Source organism: Montipora capricornis, chromosome 6 (genome assembly GCF_036669925.1).
Source record: "Montipora capricornis isolate CH-2021 chromosome 6, ASM3666992v2, whole genome shotgun sequence".
Classification (NCBI taxonomy): domain Eukaryota; kingdom Metazoa; phylum Cnidaria; class Anthozoa; order Scleractinia; family Acroporidae; genus Montipora; species Montipora capricornis.
In genome coordinates this window covers 45170538-45185357 of record NC_090888.1, presented here as the reverse complement: position 1 = coordinate 45185357, position 14820 = coordinate 45170538, and the positions used below count along the sequence as shown (strand labels likewise).

The following is a 14820-nucleotide window of genomic DNA, read 5'->3' as shown; positions in this document are numbered from 1 at the left end:
GATCACTTTGTATGTCTGGAAATCTTATATTACCTCTAGCCCCCAGAGGTTAGTGCGCCTGCATTTGGTTGGGGAATACGTTCCTATTTTCCCACTGGGTTTTTGGGTTTGCGTATCAGGCGGTTGCACAGACTTTAGCCTGAGTGGTTCTTACTTTATGTTTACCTTGTAACTAGTATCTTATCTGAGCTTTGTAACGATACTCGGACGGCATTAAACACTCAGGCTCACAGTTCGAGCTGCACACCCATCCTTGTGTACGAGTCATGAATATAAATAGGAAAATTAAGGCTAAACTTGTTCATCGTCTACACAACTAATCATTCCTTTTCGCAGGGAGAACTTCAGTGTCAAGGCCGGAAAAACGGACTACTATGCGCGGGAAATGATTCTTTCTAGGAATCGATCGTAGAAAATTCGGAAAAAGTTAACGTGGCTCATCAGCCAGTTTCGACAATTTTGAGGAAATGTATTTTAGCAGGATCAATTCAGTTTTAACATAACGGCAATGTTATTGCACCAAATGAAACACCAATAATTGCTTAAGTGAGGTTCTCATTAATATGACGTAATACGCTATCATGACAACAAAAACACCATCTAAAAGCATCCTATATTTTGTCTTAAAACGTTTATATATCAAAAACGAACTCAGGTACCCTTATTTTTTGTTGCCGGAAAGTGATTATCAGGCTAATATAAAACTTTAAACCTTTTTGCTTACCTTCACTTTACTTCCTTTGATCTTCCATCCGTGTTCTAATGCATCGAGTTCAATTCTGATATCCTCATCACTGTTGGACACAAAGATCCCAGCCACTGGAACCAGAAGTTTACGATGTCTTTGTTCTTCTTTCTGGCACACCTGCTAATTATTGCAACGTTCGAAATGTATCGATTCAGAATCGTGGATCATCAAAACTGATACAAAACAGATGCGGCTGTACTGACTCAAGGCTGACTATTTGAAAAATGCAATACATTTCTAGAATTATAGTTGCAGATAAAGTAGTGCCCTGTGATCGGTACCAATTACTGGCCTTCAACTTATATAATTGCCTTCTTCCAAACCCCCCGTAAAGGTCCAGCGTAGAATGCCTACAGCCACAGTACATGGTGACTACATTCATTTACGGTCAATCTCAAAAGCAAGTGCACTGTAGTACCTAAAGACATAGAAAAACCCTATATCATAAGCTTTGGTTGCCGAAGAAGCCGGCCCTAAGGTAATCCGATCAACCCAATGGGATAAGGATGCCGGAAACACTTCCGCCACACAAATTGGAGTAAAGCCGTAAAGAAATAATATAAGGGAATGCAGAAGTACCTTACATCCTGTTGTCGTATCATCTACCAGATAGATCAAAATCTTCCAGTTTTGTCCTTGCCTTGGCTGCTCTGCAAAAGCCGCTATTTGCATTCGTTTCTTGTCGTTTTTTTCTGGACGTCCAAAGGCAGCGATTTCAATGTCTTCCGGTAGCACTGGAAGGGTTACTTCGATGTCATTATGTTTGTGTTCTATTTTTGCATCAGGGTAAACCTCCTTTAGGCTTCTCCAGCGATCTGATTGTCCAGATGGTGCTTTGACGACCATTTGTTTCGGTCGACATTTCAAATCGATATTCCATGTGTTACCTGCGTCCACCAGACAGCTGTGCTCAATTGATACAGTGTTTTGTCCTTTCTTGAGGTCGTAACAGCAGCTGACTTGAAGGTTTTTCGAGCCCCGGTCGTTGTTGACCTGTTGTTGGTCAACTGAAACAAAACAAATATGGTACATTCTGTAAACTAACTTTTGTGGATTGAGTTTCCCTAGTCCTTTGCCTGGCTTTTCCATATATTAATTAAATCATTACCTTTCTCTGAAAATTCTGTTCTCTCGAACCTTTTTAAAGTATTGATCAACACACAAATACAAATGTACATAGCAAGCATAAGAACTGGCAAACATGCCTTTGCCAACAGACCTGTCTCAGGGAACCGTTTTTCATAAACCACCGTTCCTTGGAAGCAATTGTTTTTCTATACCCCGTCCCAAATTTAACCGATTGAAAGGTTTGATCTTTACCACAAAGGCACAATTCTGCAGTGCTTGTATGTGGGAATAATTATGCCATCACTTGGATATCAGGTAAACCCGACTGTTACACACTCTCCTGAAGAATATCAGCCTTCCTGAATAGTTCTCCTTTTTACTCTGCGAAAAGATGTGACTAAGACGCAAAATAAACGTGAGAACATGTAAACTAGTTTTAACTCTAATCTGGTTCTCAGACTTCAATATTATTGTGCCGTTCACAAAAAATTTGGTGTATTATTATGTCATAAGTGCTCGGACGGAGTGCGTTACGTTCAATTCCACTGAACTTGTTTCCTAAAGTTTAAACCGCATTGTATAATTATAAATTTAGTTGTTGTCGTTGCCAGTGAATCAGACACAATAAAATTTTATGCTGTGCAAAGAGAAAACGTACTTAAACAAGAACATTTTTGGTGACACTGCGAAGAAAGCGGTTTGCTGTTGCTGGGACACCCTACCCAAGAAGATTAAACGTAGTGGTTGCTTTTGTGAAAACGCCATTGCAGACAAAATCAAAAGCTTACCAATAGTCAAACTTGTTGGTTTTTTAACTCCGTAGAGTGACAGTACCATTTTCTTGCGAGGCTCTGGCGTACTGTGCAGAACTTGTTTCGTTGCCTTTATTTATATCCACAGGTCATAGCCGCTTACACCTTAATAAGGTCAACAAAAATTACCTCATATTATATTTCACGCCGGATTTACGGTTTCCACACTCCTTGTTTAATATTTATTGTTATGAATTAAAACTTCCTTGGAGCGCAATTTGGTATTTTATATGTTATTCAGTAAGGAAAGTTAACATCTCGGGGTTCTTCCCAAGCGGAAGTTTTGCAGCGTTGCACATCCGCCTATACTCATTAACATTTTCACTTTGACCGTGAAGAACGTGAGATAATCGAATGTTCTCATGAAAAGATGAAACTTTAATGGTGACTTTATAAACTCATTCAACCTCGAATAACAACTCTAAAATTATGAAAACTTCCGTGACGTGCTCGGTAGCTAGCGATGGGTCACGTAACACTTGCACGATCACACTATGTTTGAAACCTTCATCCACATATTTTCTTCCAAGAATTATAAGATAAGTTAGCTTATTTGCGGTTTAAGGAAATATAACGCAGTATCTACCGATGTCAACCGGGTCTTTCCCAACCGAAACTGAAAACGCTTTCGAAAGCATTAATATTTATGCAGATCATTCAAGCCACAAACGACTTGGGGAATCCCCTAATGTAGTGCCCTCAAAAATCTTACTTTCGATGGATCTTGATAATAGCAGAAGGTAAGTTTCGATGAGAAATCTGTTGATTTACTGACACGTATGTTTTGATAGATGTAAATCATAAACAAGGCCCTCCTTTGGTAAAATACAATGGTTAACTATTGAACGAGCAGGCCTCCTAAATGGCAGTCGTTTAAAAAACATGTTTTTACGTCATTAGAGAAAAGACGTTTTTACTTTGACTCTATTATTCTCTCAAATGCTTTTATTTGTTAAGTAATTTGGTTCGCTGGCTGGTACGGATCCATTAGGAAGAATACAGTTGTGAGAGCAGATCCAACATCAACCCACTCGACGCAAATCGGAGACCCCATGCAGAAGCAGCAAGGGGTCATCATGTTGAAGTTCTGAGTCTCAGATGTGTATAGAGGCTTTTAAAACAATTGGCCCTATCCAAAAATCATTCAAAAAGTATGTAATATGTTTTGAGTGTTCTCTTTCTTTCTAGTAATCTATAGCTTCGTATGATTCGTTTTCGTCTACTTCGCTTGAATTCTGCAATTCGTTAATTGATAAACAAGATATATTTTTTGAGAAGGTTTTATTTGTGCTAGGCCGCCAGCTGCCTCTTCATCGCATTTAAAATTAGCTCAGGTTGGGAGCCGCGAAATGCTTTTGCCTTGAAAAACACCTTGCGTGATCTGGCACAATAACTTGGTCATATGCTCACGCAATTTGAACGATCGTTTTCACTGTCACGCAATAAAAAAATTAATCGAAAACCATCCAGTGGAAAAAGTCAAGAATTCGTGATGTTGTAGATGATAAATGAAGAAGAAACCTCTCCAAGTTTTAGGCCTGTGCCTTTCCCCAAACTTCAGATATTCGTCGAAATGTTTCGCAGAAATTTACAGAGCCCAGTATGAAAACGCCATGTTGGTGCACATCTGTGGTGCACCAATATGGCGGCCGGAAAATAGTGTCAACATCTGTTACTTACTTTGGCTATCTAGGCGAGTGATCATCTGTACTGAACAGACAGCTATTTACCTAAGCACTTTTCCTAATGCTTTAAATTCTAAAAAGGCTCAAAACCATGAGATAAATATATATTTCTCAATAAACTCGATCGTCGCCTCGTGTCACGCACCGCTATAACTCAGAAATTCAAAATGCTCTGGTTTCCAAACGAAGCACGCTATTGAGCTTTAAAATTGCAAATGGATACAAATTTACCGCCTCTTATGCCTGATGAGGATAAAAACTTTCGTGGCTCTTTAGTTTTGGATTTTAGAAAATGATGACGTCACGTGAAAACCATCTATAACCTCGACTAACAAATTTAGCTTCTTAGCTCAAGTCGATTAGGGGATTCCCAACGGGATAAATTTTGCAGGAAGGTCATGGTACCGGTATATAAAGATCGTCTCGAGCAAAGGCCAAAACTGTGGAGGAATTGATCAGGTGTTCTCGACTATTTTGGACGGCCTAGTCAGTTAAGGTTTCAGCTTCTGAGGACCACAGAGAATTGCAGCAAGGTTTATATCTTCGTGTTTTTTAACCTTCTACTTGATTAAGTCAGTAGCGACACAGGAAAGAAAAAACTCTTGCTACATATATAGTGAATATTCAGTGTAGCTCGGCATTTATTTATTTTTATTTTATTTCATTTACAAAATTCTCCCTGAGGCTGGTGGGCATACTATAGAGCACTGGTCCCATGCTAGGTATACCCACCACCTAACCAACCCCTTAAAAAGAATTGATAACCATTCCCTGGAACCCCACTAATAAAAGGAAAACCAAAAGAAGGAAGTATTCAGAACAAAGAAAGTTAACAAGAAGGTGCGGCGGCATTTCGGACAGACTAATGTCATCTTGATTGAAAACTGAACTTAGTCTCTTCTAGAAAAACGATTTCAACTTTTTCTTTAAAGGTACTAACTCAACCTCCGATCCTATTCTCGGTTTTCACATGACGTCACGACCGCCATGTTGGTGCCCTAAACAAAGAAAAGGCGGCCATGTTGGTGCCCCGACCAAATCCTCCCGGAATTTAACTCTATTATTATGCAAACGCTTCCTTTTGTTTTCGTTGAAAAACATGGCTGTTGATCACGTGAGTGAAAACCAGCAATAGCGATAGGTAATGCATTCCATAGATTAGTTATTCGGATGAAGAAAGATTTGCGGAAAAGAGATGTATTATCGGATTTGTTATTTAAAAAAAGCCCAGAAGATCCCCGAAGGGAACGCCCACTACAAAATTGAACAAGGTTATTTAGATTAATGTCAGTAAGTCCATAAATACACTTGTAGAAAAATAATAAATCAATATATTCCAGCTTGTAGTTAACAGATAGGAGGTTAAGGTTCAAAAGTCAGTCCTTGTATGAGAGTTCAGAGTTCATGCAAATAAACCGTGTAGCTCTCCTTTGGATATTTTCTACATCCAGCATCAATGTGGGAGATTTTGGCACCCAAAGCTGTGAGGCGTACCACAGGTGGAGCGCATAAGGGAAGTATAACGCAGCTTGAGGGAATCCTTCTTGAGGTCACCCGAGCAGTTCGCTTTTAGAAATCCCAGCATGCTATTAGATTTTGCAACCATTTGAGCAATGTGTGCAGTCCGCTTAAGGTTCGAGTCAGTCACGCCAAGGTCTTTTGCGGAAGAGACAATTTTACGATTCTCGTCCATTAGCCTATATAACCTTTCGGAGCTTTGCTTTTAAATTTGCAGATAATTTAATGTTGTCACCATTAAAGGAACGTAGAAGATTAGGGTTAAGTTGCTGTACAGGAATCGAACACAGCGCAATCTATGCGCAAACGTGCATAAGCGATCGATTAGCAGTCGACTCTCGATCGACAGTCTACCGACCTATGATGAACTCTTCGTGACATACTTTCACTGGGAAGGTTCAAAAGTTAATCTTGAAAAGTATTATATTCCTTTATTTTCTACGACGAATGCCTTGCGGAGTTGTTGACGTCTACAGGTGAGCATTATCAGCATTGATAACCTAAAAATGTCGACGAAGACTTTTGTACCTTCGTGTATTTTTTGTGTAACCCAAACCCAAACTCTCTGAAACATATAAATAAATCTGATATGTTTTCCATGGAAGGTTAAATTGAGTAGACCTACTGAGTTTTTCCTAGGAGAGACTAAATTTTCAACCCAGAATAAGCCACCATTGTTTATAAAAAACTCTATTTTCGGTTCGAAAATGAATGTCATTGAGTAAGTTTTCTTACATGTCACGCGTCACCCATAGTGCTCTTGTGTATTCGGGTTTTTTGATGTCTCTCAGTTTGTCAGCGATCGTTAGCTTTGAACCTCAATTACATGGTACTTGCCACAGGTTTGGGGAAGCCGCATTGCAGACAGATCGAAGTCAGCGGGTACGAGCGATGTTTTCAATTTAAAATTCTCAAAATCGGATGAGCTCAATTTGAAACTTTCAGTACACCCACCCTGGCCGATAGTTTTGATATTTCTATAGTCGTGGCTATCGTCTAGTTATTTACGTGATTTAGAAACATTTCTAGGCGACGTGACGGGCAAAAGGCATTCCTTGAACACTCAGGCGGTGATCAGTCTTGTCTCTCGATTTAAATTCAATGTCCACAAAATAGAACGTTTTATAAAGGGCGAAACACAAATTAAACTGGTAATATGCTTTAAAATCCTAAAGTCACCAGGGTATTATATTAACATGCAAGTAAGTAATTGTTAGTGAGGCGGCCATGAATTCTTGCTGCTTCTTGCGCGCGTCCTGGTCACGAGACTGAATTGATGATGCATCGACACAATCCACAGCATATCACGGTAAATACATGAGCAGTTTTAAATTTATTATTTGGGGTGCAATTAGTACAAGCATAAATTAACTATAAATAAAGTTTGTGGCGAGTCATCTGTTTTTCAGTACAAGTTTGACAAGCCGAGATCATCCTTGGCTGTGTTTAGCACGTTGACTCATGATCTGGCCCCTGATAGTCATTGACATCCCAAGCCCTTTGTCTTGAGCCATGTGTCACCTCCCAGTGAGATGTTAGGAGACTATAACAGGCTCATACTGGAGTCTATATGATCTGTGTGTTTTCGTCTAACTAGTGTCATAGAGGCTTTCCAGTCGAATAATTGTTGCCTGTCTATCATACAAATCTTGCTTATTAGATCCGTAGAGATACGGGGCCTTTGCTGAAAAAATATTGTTCCCAATCGGTGCCAGCGTGTTGGTCTTCTTGCTTTGCTTCCTTCATTGACCTGCTTGGGTTCCCATGATCCTGATATTATCCTGAATCTGCTCAAGCAGTTTGACTTTGGGTCTTCAAAACTATTCATCATCTTGTTTCCATCACATAATTAATCAGAAATCTTCTGTTCTTTTTGCTCCAGTCTTTATTAATGTTTGCGGAGTATTCTTATCTTTTTCAAAACCCTTTAAACAGACCTGTCGGATTATGATTAAGACGAAGATTACCTGGAAGAATATCACAGCCAGTAACCTCCTTGTTGCCTATAATGATCTCAACGCGGTTTTCTTTCATGCAGTTCTTGCCATGATGTCAGACGAAGTCCCCCCGAGAGAGCAAAAAACGTGTGTGGAACCATGCAGTAAGGACCACACGTACTTGCTAGACGTATTCAGCTGCGTCCAGCCAACAGACTTCCATGGACAAAACCATCCCCGCCAGCAACTTTTCTTATACCTTTCAAGAGCTTCATCTAAAAACAGATCAAGATTTATTCAGGTATTCTTCGAATGAAAAGATTTGCTACCAGAGTAAAAGAAAGAACGAGAAAGTTGGTCAAGTCTGCCATAAAAATAACTTACATTTGCTTTTGTGGAAAGCTCCAAATTTTCCCTGGATATTTCGGGATCCATAACCTTGTATATTCAAAAGGCACACGTGGATTAAAGGCGTGTTAACTTTGCTCTTATCTGGAAAACATGTTACATGGAAAGTTTTTCAAAAAGAGTGGATATCATGGCTTACAAGGCACTGGATTAAAAAAAGGATAGCAGTTTTAAAGTTTCACGGATATCTTTCGGTATCTGGCAATTTTTCGGGACTGTACTGAAGAAGCGGGGCCCAGTTGAACTTCTTAAAATTTGTCGTCTTAATTCCTAATTAAACAGCCGGTTACGTGCTTCGTGATTTTGCTTCATTTGAGTGAGTTTTTTTTTTCATTTTTTTCAATAATCTTATATGGCGTCTCATCAGAAATAGGCGTCCAACTGACTGGAATGGAAGAAAGCAAGTATGCCTGTCTTTGTGATCATTTTAGAAAGAACATTCCAGTACTGGTTAGAAGACGAAGAAAATTTTAATGATGGCGAAATCAAATTCATGGATAAGAAGGTGGCATGTCAGTACCTCCTTATCTCAGAGCGACGTTTTTCTGTCAAACTGATATTCGGCAATTCTTGTCAATTTAGCATTTCGTCCTATTGTAGTAAGTTAACGTTAGTGGCCCAGTTTTCCTGTCAATCAACCGGTCCGCTAACAGCATTACGTGACTTTATATATCTACTTTACAGGAAGAAAAACTTTGTTTAGGATTGCGTCGAGTGCATTCTGATAAGTTTTGCTGGAAGAAGTCATCTTCTGCTGACAAAATTATTGCTATTCTGAAAATGGAAGATCTAGAAGCTATAAAAAAGGTAATGACCAACGTTTAGTACAATGTGTGTTTCACTTACATTATTATTATGTTCCAACGTGTCAGTTCCTCAACGGAAAATGACTTAAAACCTGGCCATTTGGTCGCATCAATGAAATAAGCATTCGCATGCGACAACCTAAACCTTGTTTGGATTGTATCATGATTATTGAAGACTGTTTAAAACTTGATGAAGCGATATCGTTCAGGTGACAGTAGTCCCGAGAAAGAGGCTGTTGTTGATGATGACATTGGCTGACTTTTCAGAGCCTTGACTTTGAGGATTACTTCCGCTCAGGTTGTCAAAACGTCAGTCGGTGTCACCAAAAGCAGTCCTTCTCAGGACCCTGATATGCCTTAACCCGTGTGATTAGAAAAGAGAGGAGAAAACCCCCTGCTCTTCTGGTTTGATTTTTTGTTTAATTTTTGGCTTAGCAGCAATTGTTCATATTTACATGTAACTTGCGCACTATAAATATTAAACTATTAAACTATTGTTATTATTAGGTTAGACCATGTGCTTCCTTTGAGGAATTAAGATTTTCATAAGTTGGGCCTCAAGCCTTTTCGTTACAGTACCGCTCAAAAGTAATTTACCAAGGCGCGTTGCGCGCGACGCGATTCGGGTCGCGGAAGAACCCTGTTTGAGTGAATTAACGACGGCTAGATTGCTCATGCAATGAAAGTTAGAAACATCATCGCAGTTAGCTAAGCAACTTAAACATTTGCAAGTGCTGAAGCCTGAAAAATCCAAGGGGGCTTGAAAGCGATTCGATCCTATGACTGTGCTGACCTGCAGTGTCGTTGTGTCACATGGTTGTCACATACATGTACACATGCGCAGAATACGAGGAGTGGCGGATATAAAGGGGTCAAAAAAGTAGTATATTTGCTTGTTTTACTGTTAAAGATTCTATACGTGAGGTTGCACCGCACTTGCTCTAATAACTAAAGTATCAAGCCAGCTGACAGATTGTAAGTACTTTTTGTCTTTGGCTAACGAAGCTTGATTAGAAATAGAATGCAAACTGCGGTGACGAACATGAGGCTATTTCAGTTATGCCCTTGTTTAGCCTCACGTTTGTCACCCGCAGCTTTCGTTCTATTTCTAATGAGAGCTGGTTAATATTGAGTTTAATTTGTATCCTGCTGGAAGTGAATGAAAAGAATATCCCTATATTCTAAATTTATTTCAGGTTGCTCAAAAGTAAGAGCAGAGTAAAGAGCAATCTCACAGTGCGAGTTCAAGTCCCGTTTAATCATGCCCCTTTTTAGGTTCCTCTACAATTCCCTAAAATGTTTCCTTATCTGCAATGATCATAACATTTCATATCTGAAAGTTCAAAAATTTCTTTACATATCCTCTACAAAGTTAATTTTTCTATTGAAGGCCTATCGGCCTTGAAGGCTGGACTACAAGGAAAAGGGGGATCGCAAAACCTTCCTCATTGCGTTTTCCAGGGAAAACGTCCCTCCGATTTTTCAGTATCTCCTTTATTTGGTTTATTAAGGCATGTATATGAACAAAAAGGTAAAAGTGATAATTATTTAGCACTGACCACTTTTGCATGCTTTCGGTCTACAGCGTAAGCGAAACTCATAAACCGTTGATGACAGCGGATACGGCTCCATATCTTTTTGAAAAGGTGCTGTCTTTTTTAATGCTTTTGTTTTGCCCTCATGGCAAATTAAAACTGGCTGATCTGTAACCGAAGCAGTGTAAGACTATTGAAACGGGTCAGTAACAAAAAACTTTTAAGTTAAAAGTGTTCGAGTCATATGACATGAACTTTTTTTTATCCGTCTGTGAAACCGACATTAGGGAGTTTTACCAAAGACGACGGCTACGCCAACGACAACGCCAAAAAGCAAGAACATCATTGGTTAAGGAAAGAAAAACAAATCGTGCTGTACGTGCGGCACACATTTCGGTGCATTCTTTGCCGTAGTCCACAAAACAACAACCTGAAATCACCAAATTTCAGGTCTTGACGACAACCTGAGCATACAACAGGAAATCGTTCACTTATTATCTTCACTTAAAACCGTCCCTATAAATCCAGTTACTATATATATGATAGTTCGCCCCTATTGTTCAAGGTGAACAAGATGGAATAATCGCGAAATACTTACGATAGCGCCAATTTATATTTTGAAATGACGTTATTTATAGTTGACGTTGACATTATTATCCTTGCTAAAACTCCTTATTTGGTTTTGTATGCTGCAGGTTGAAAGGATTAAAGTGGACGAGATGCGTTTACCGGAGAAAGTCACCTTCACTCTTCCAAAAAGTGATGCATCCAGCATGCAAGCTGTACTCACAGTTTTGAATGGAAATCTAGATGGTGAAACTCTATTGAAAACTGAACAGTTGACATTAACAGTTTCCATGGTAAGCATTTTACAAAATTACCTTTCTGCTGGCGCACTTTGCTCGAGGAGAGAGACTGCTTCAGACATGTTAGCGTGGTGCAATTTATTTGATGTCTGGGAGATTATTAGGACTGGCCGGATGAAATAATGGCTTAATACATAGATTTAGCCAAGCCTAAACGCGGAGCTCCCAGGTTATTTGTCTTTGCCTTTTCTGTCCGACAAGTTGGGTGATAATAAAACAATTAGACCCATCGCCCGCAAGGGCGACGGGTCAATAGCCCATTCGGCTTCGCCTCATGGGCTATTGACCTGTAGCCCTTGGGCTCGGTATGTATTGTTAAATACATACCGAGACTTACGCGCGAAAAAGCGTCGCGATAAAAATAGTCTCTTCGAGCTAGAGAAGCCAGCTGATTGGTCATACGATTTTTTTCACTGGTGAAAAACAACGTATTGACGCTCTGATTGGCTATATCATTATTTTCACTAGTGAACAAAACCGTATCGCTTGCTCGCCGCTCCTCTTGAGTGACAAATAGCACATTTCTAAGAGCTTAGGCGATCAGATAACCGTTTTCAGATCTTAGATTCATCAGTAGAAGAGTTCATAGACGGAAATGAAAATGAAAAAACCAAGAAAAAGGCCAAACACGATGTTGCTCTGTTCCAAGAATTCTCAAGAGCTGAACAAGTTTCTCAGCGAGTTCCTTATAACGGTTCGCAGAAAAGAAGACGAGGAGTACTAGCCTAATTCCTTAAGGGCATTCTTCGCTAGCTTTGAGTGCCATTTGAAGAAAAAAAGTATGCCTTTTAACAGCAGTTTTACTTGATAAGTTAGATGTAAAGTATTTTACAAGGAAGCCATTTCAGTGCAACTATCGAACTGTGAGGCGGCTTGACGGCGCGTTGTTTTCCTTTGAAAGAAAATAATGATATGTTTATCTTTAAGTTCTATTCACTTATGAATCTCGGTATGTATATAATAAATAAGCTATTTCACAGTTAGTTCGCTTGTGCGATTTTTATTCAATCGTTGTGTAAAACAGACTCACTCGCTGCCCTCGTTCGTTTGTTTTACACAACTTATGAATAAAAATCGTACGCGCTCATCAACCGTTAAATATTATTATTATTATTATTATTATTAAATTTGGTTTGTTTTTCGCTGTCTGCGTTTTGTGTAAACTGCAGTGTCAAACACAGTCGGCCATACAACTTCCCGCCAAAAAACGCGGGTTTCACCACAGTTTCACGTTGGCATACATGGAGGGGTGGACGAACGTACGGTTGTGCGATGACCAAAATCAAATTTTCTCAGCAAGATGGTTACCATATTTTCTAACCAAGGGTGCTCCGCTATCAACGATAAAAATAGAAATTTAAATTAACCAAAAAAAAAAGTTTCGACCCTATCTTAAATTCAGTCATTAGCGAGCTCATTAATCAGTGGTGTCCGAAGATGCAATCAATACTTTATACTCGTTTTAATTTTTACGGTAATGGAAATAATCATAAAAATTACAATTTCCTCGATTTTGATTGGTTTAAAAAACTCCAATTTTCCACTAATTCACTTACCAAGTTGTTATCGGACAGTTGAATAAGCCAATCACATTGAAAGTTGTACTTAAAATCAACCAATCACAACTTTGGTTTCAATCACCATAGAAACAGGGTACAGACTCCTAAAATGGGGCTTTCTTCTTTCTTTCTTTCAGAGCGACATTTAACAATTTACGCCTCCTTTGTCAGTCTTTTAATTCCAATTTTTCCTTTCTTTCATAACTTGGCTCTTCTTTTTTTCTCGGAAATTGTAACTCGTAGGAAATCGTATGAACTTGCTTGCGCATTTCGTGATTTACGGGCACGAGATGTTTTGAAAGTTCTCAAAATTGCACGATCCGTGGGCGAGTGCAATGTTTTGGTGAATAATTTAAAAGCATAAAGTGCAAGGATAAAACGAAAATCTCATGTCTAAAATTTTATGTCCGACTTGTGAAACATGATAAATCGTTGCTGGAACTTTAAGGGTTTTCTGTCACAAATAATGTTTTTTGCTTGTAAGCATATGTCTTTTATTTTGAATCTTTTTCAGATTCCCTCCAAGGAACCAAGGCCTGGAGTTGAGCACGAGCACATAAGCACTGGGCTGGCAAGTGTATCCTCGTGACAGTCTGTTTCGTCAGAGCGGCCAAGGGCTAACGCTCGAAACCTGAGCTTCCAAATTTCTCTACGGTGGTCCATATCAACCCAGTTGCATTGGCAAACCCTTTTCTTTATTTCACTTCCCACTTCACGTCGACGCAGCACTAAACCCCTTTATCTATTTTTATACATACTGAAAAATCAGGAGAATCCGGACTTGTGTCAATTTTGCTAAATTGGAACATTTTAGGCGATTGAAATGAATGTGAATGTAAATGTTCGGTCCCCAGATTTTTTGTATATTTGTGAATATGAAATTCAGAAGTGTTTGTGTTGTCTGAGTGCTTGTTCTTTGCTTGCAAATATAACGTCATGTACAAAATGTGACCACTGTGCAGTAAGTTACAGAAGAGAAATGTGTCTTATGTGAAAAATGATCCCAGGCGACTTCAACAGTTCACAAAGAAGCCTGACAAAAAATCCAGACTTTGCACACTTTCTTTCCATAGAGAGATTTAGTATAGCCTCTTAGTGAAACAGCAGGCCGCTGGTTGCCATAAAGCATGAGAATTCTTTTATCCTAACTTCTCGCTCCCTCTCTCTTTGTCTTGAGAAGTTACACGATATGTGCAGATAACAGAGAGAGGTGCAGTGTTGAGTCAAACGGTCAGAACACTCGCCTGCAACTAATGTGGCTTGGGATCGATTGGCGTCATATGTGGGTGTGAATTTATTTCTGTTCTCTGCTCCGAGAGGTTTCCCCCGGGTACTTCAGTTTACCCTTCACCTCAAAAACCAAAATTTGACTAGATTTGATTTGAGTTTATTTCTATGAACTGTGTTCCCAATTAGTGCCCCAACGCCAAAGAACTTGACACTTAAATAAAGCTCATAATAATAATAATAATAATAATAATAATAATAATAATAATAATACTAGCAACAACAACAACAACAACAACAATAATAATAATAATAATAACAATAATAATAATAATAATAATAATAATAATAATAATAGGGATATACCAATGTATGCCAAACAAAGCTATGTCAAGGCCAAGAGAGTGGACGTCAGATTTGTGGATCAGAGGAGGAAACGAGTCTGGGCAGTTGAAATGAGTTAGAGGGAGAAGACGGAAAAGTATGCTCCACTGCGCTGGGAGTTAAGGAAGCAGTACCCTGGCTATGTCGTGGAACAGTGCAACGTAGTGATTGATGTGCTAGGCGGTTGGTCTAAAGATTTAGAGAAAACAATAAAGAAACTTGTAGGCGCTAGAGGAAAGGAGGTTCTGAGAAAGATGCAGAAAGCTA

General features: G+C 39.2%; 2 protein-coding genes across 5 annotated transcripts in view; one reads left to right on the top strand and one right to left on the bottom strand.

The window, feature by feature from the left end:
- The window catches only part of LOC138052263 (uncharacterized), a 7448-nt gene extending 4699 nt beyond the window's left edge, over positions 1-2749 (bottom strand). The window contains exons 1-3 of one of the 2 annotated variants that reach the window (XM_068898662.1): positions 2605-2749; positions 1328-1755; positions 725-868 (exon numbers count right to left, since the gene is read on the bottom strand). In XM_068898662.1, the coding sequence (XP_068754763.1) occupies positions 725-868; positions 1328-1755; positions 2605-2653 (621 nt within the window). In that variant the 5' untranslated portion in view covers positions 2654-2749. The remainder of the gene's footprint in view (positions 1-724; positions 869-1327; positions 1756-2604) is intronic. The other variant, XM_068898663.1, reaches the window with a different exon arrangement.
- Positions 2750-3305: 556 nt separating this feature from the next.
- LOC138052278 (uncharacterized) lies at positions 3306-13834 on the top strand. Of its 3 annotated transcripts, XM_068898683.1 has the most exons (6): positions 3321-3368; positions 3586-3779; positions 7870-8069; positions 8861-8983; positions 11213-11377; positions 13457-13834. In XM_068898683.1, exons 3-6 carry the CDS (start codon positions 7878-7880, stop codon positions 13529-13531), a joined length of 555 nt encoding a protein of 184 aa, XP_068754784.1. In that variant the 5' UTR covers positions 3321-3368; positions 3586-3779; positions 7870-7877; the 3' UTR covers positions 13532-13834. The 3 variants fall into 3 exon arrangements, with proteins under 3 accessions (XP_068754782.1, XP_068754784.1, XP_068754783.1); XM_068898681.1 differs by lacking the exon at positions 3586-3779 and having other exon boundaries at positions 3306-3368; XM_068898682.1 differs by lacking the exons at positions 3321-3368; positions 3586-3779 and adding an exon at positions 4737-4846.
- The last annotated feature ends 986 nt before the right edge of the window (positions 13835-14820 follow it).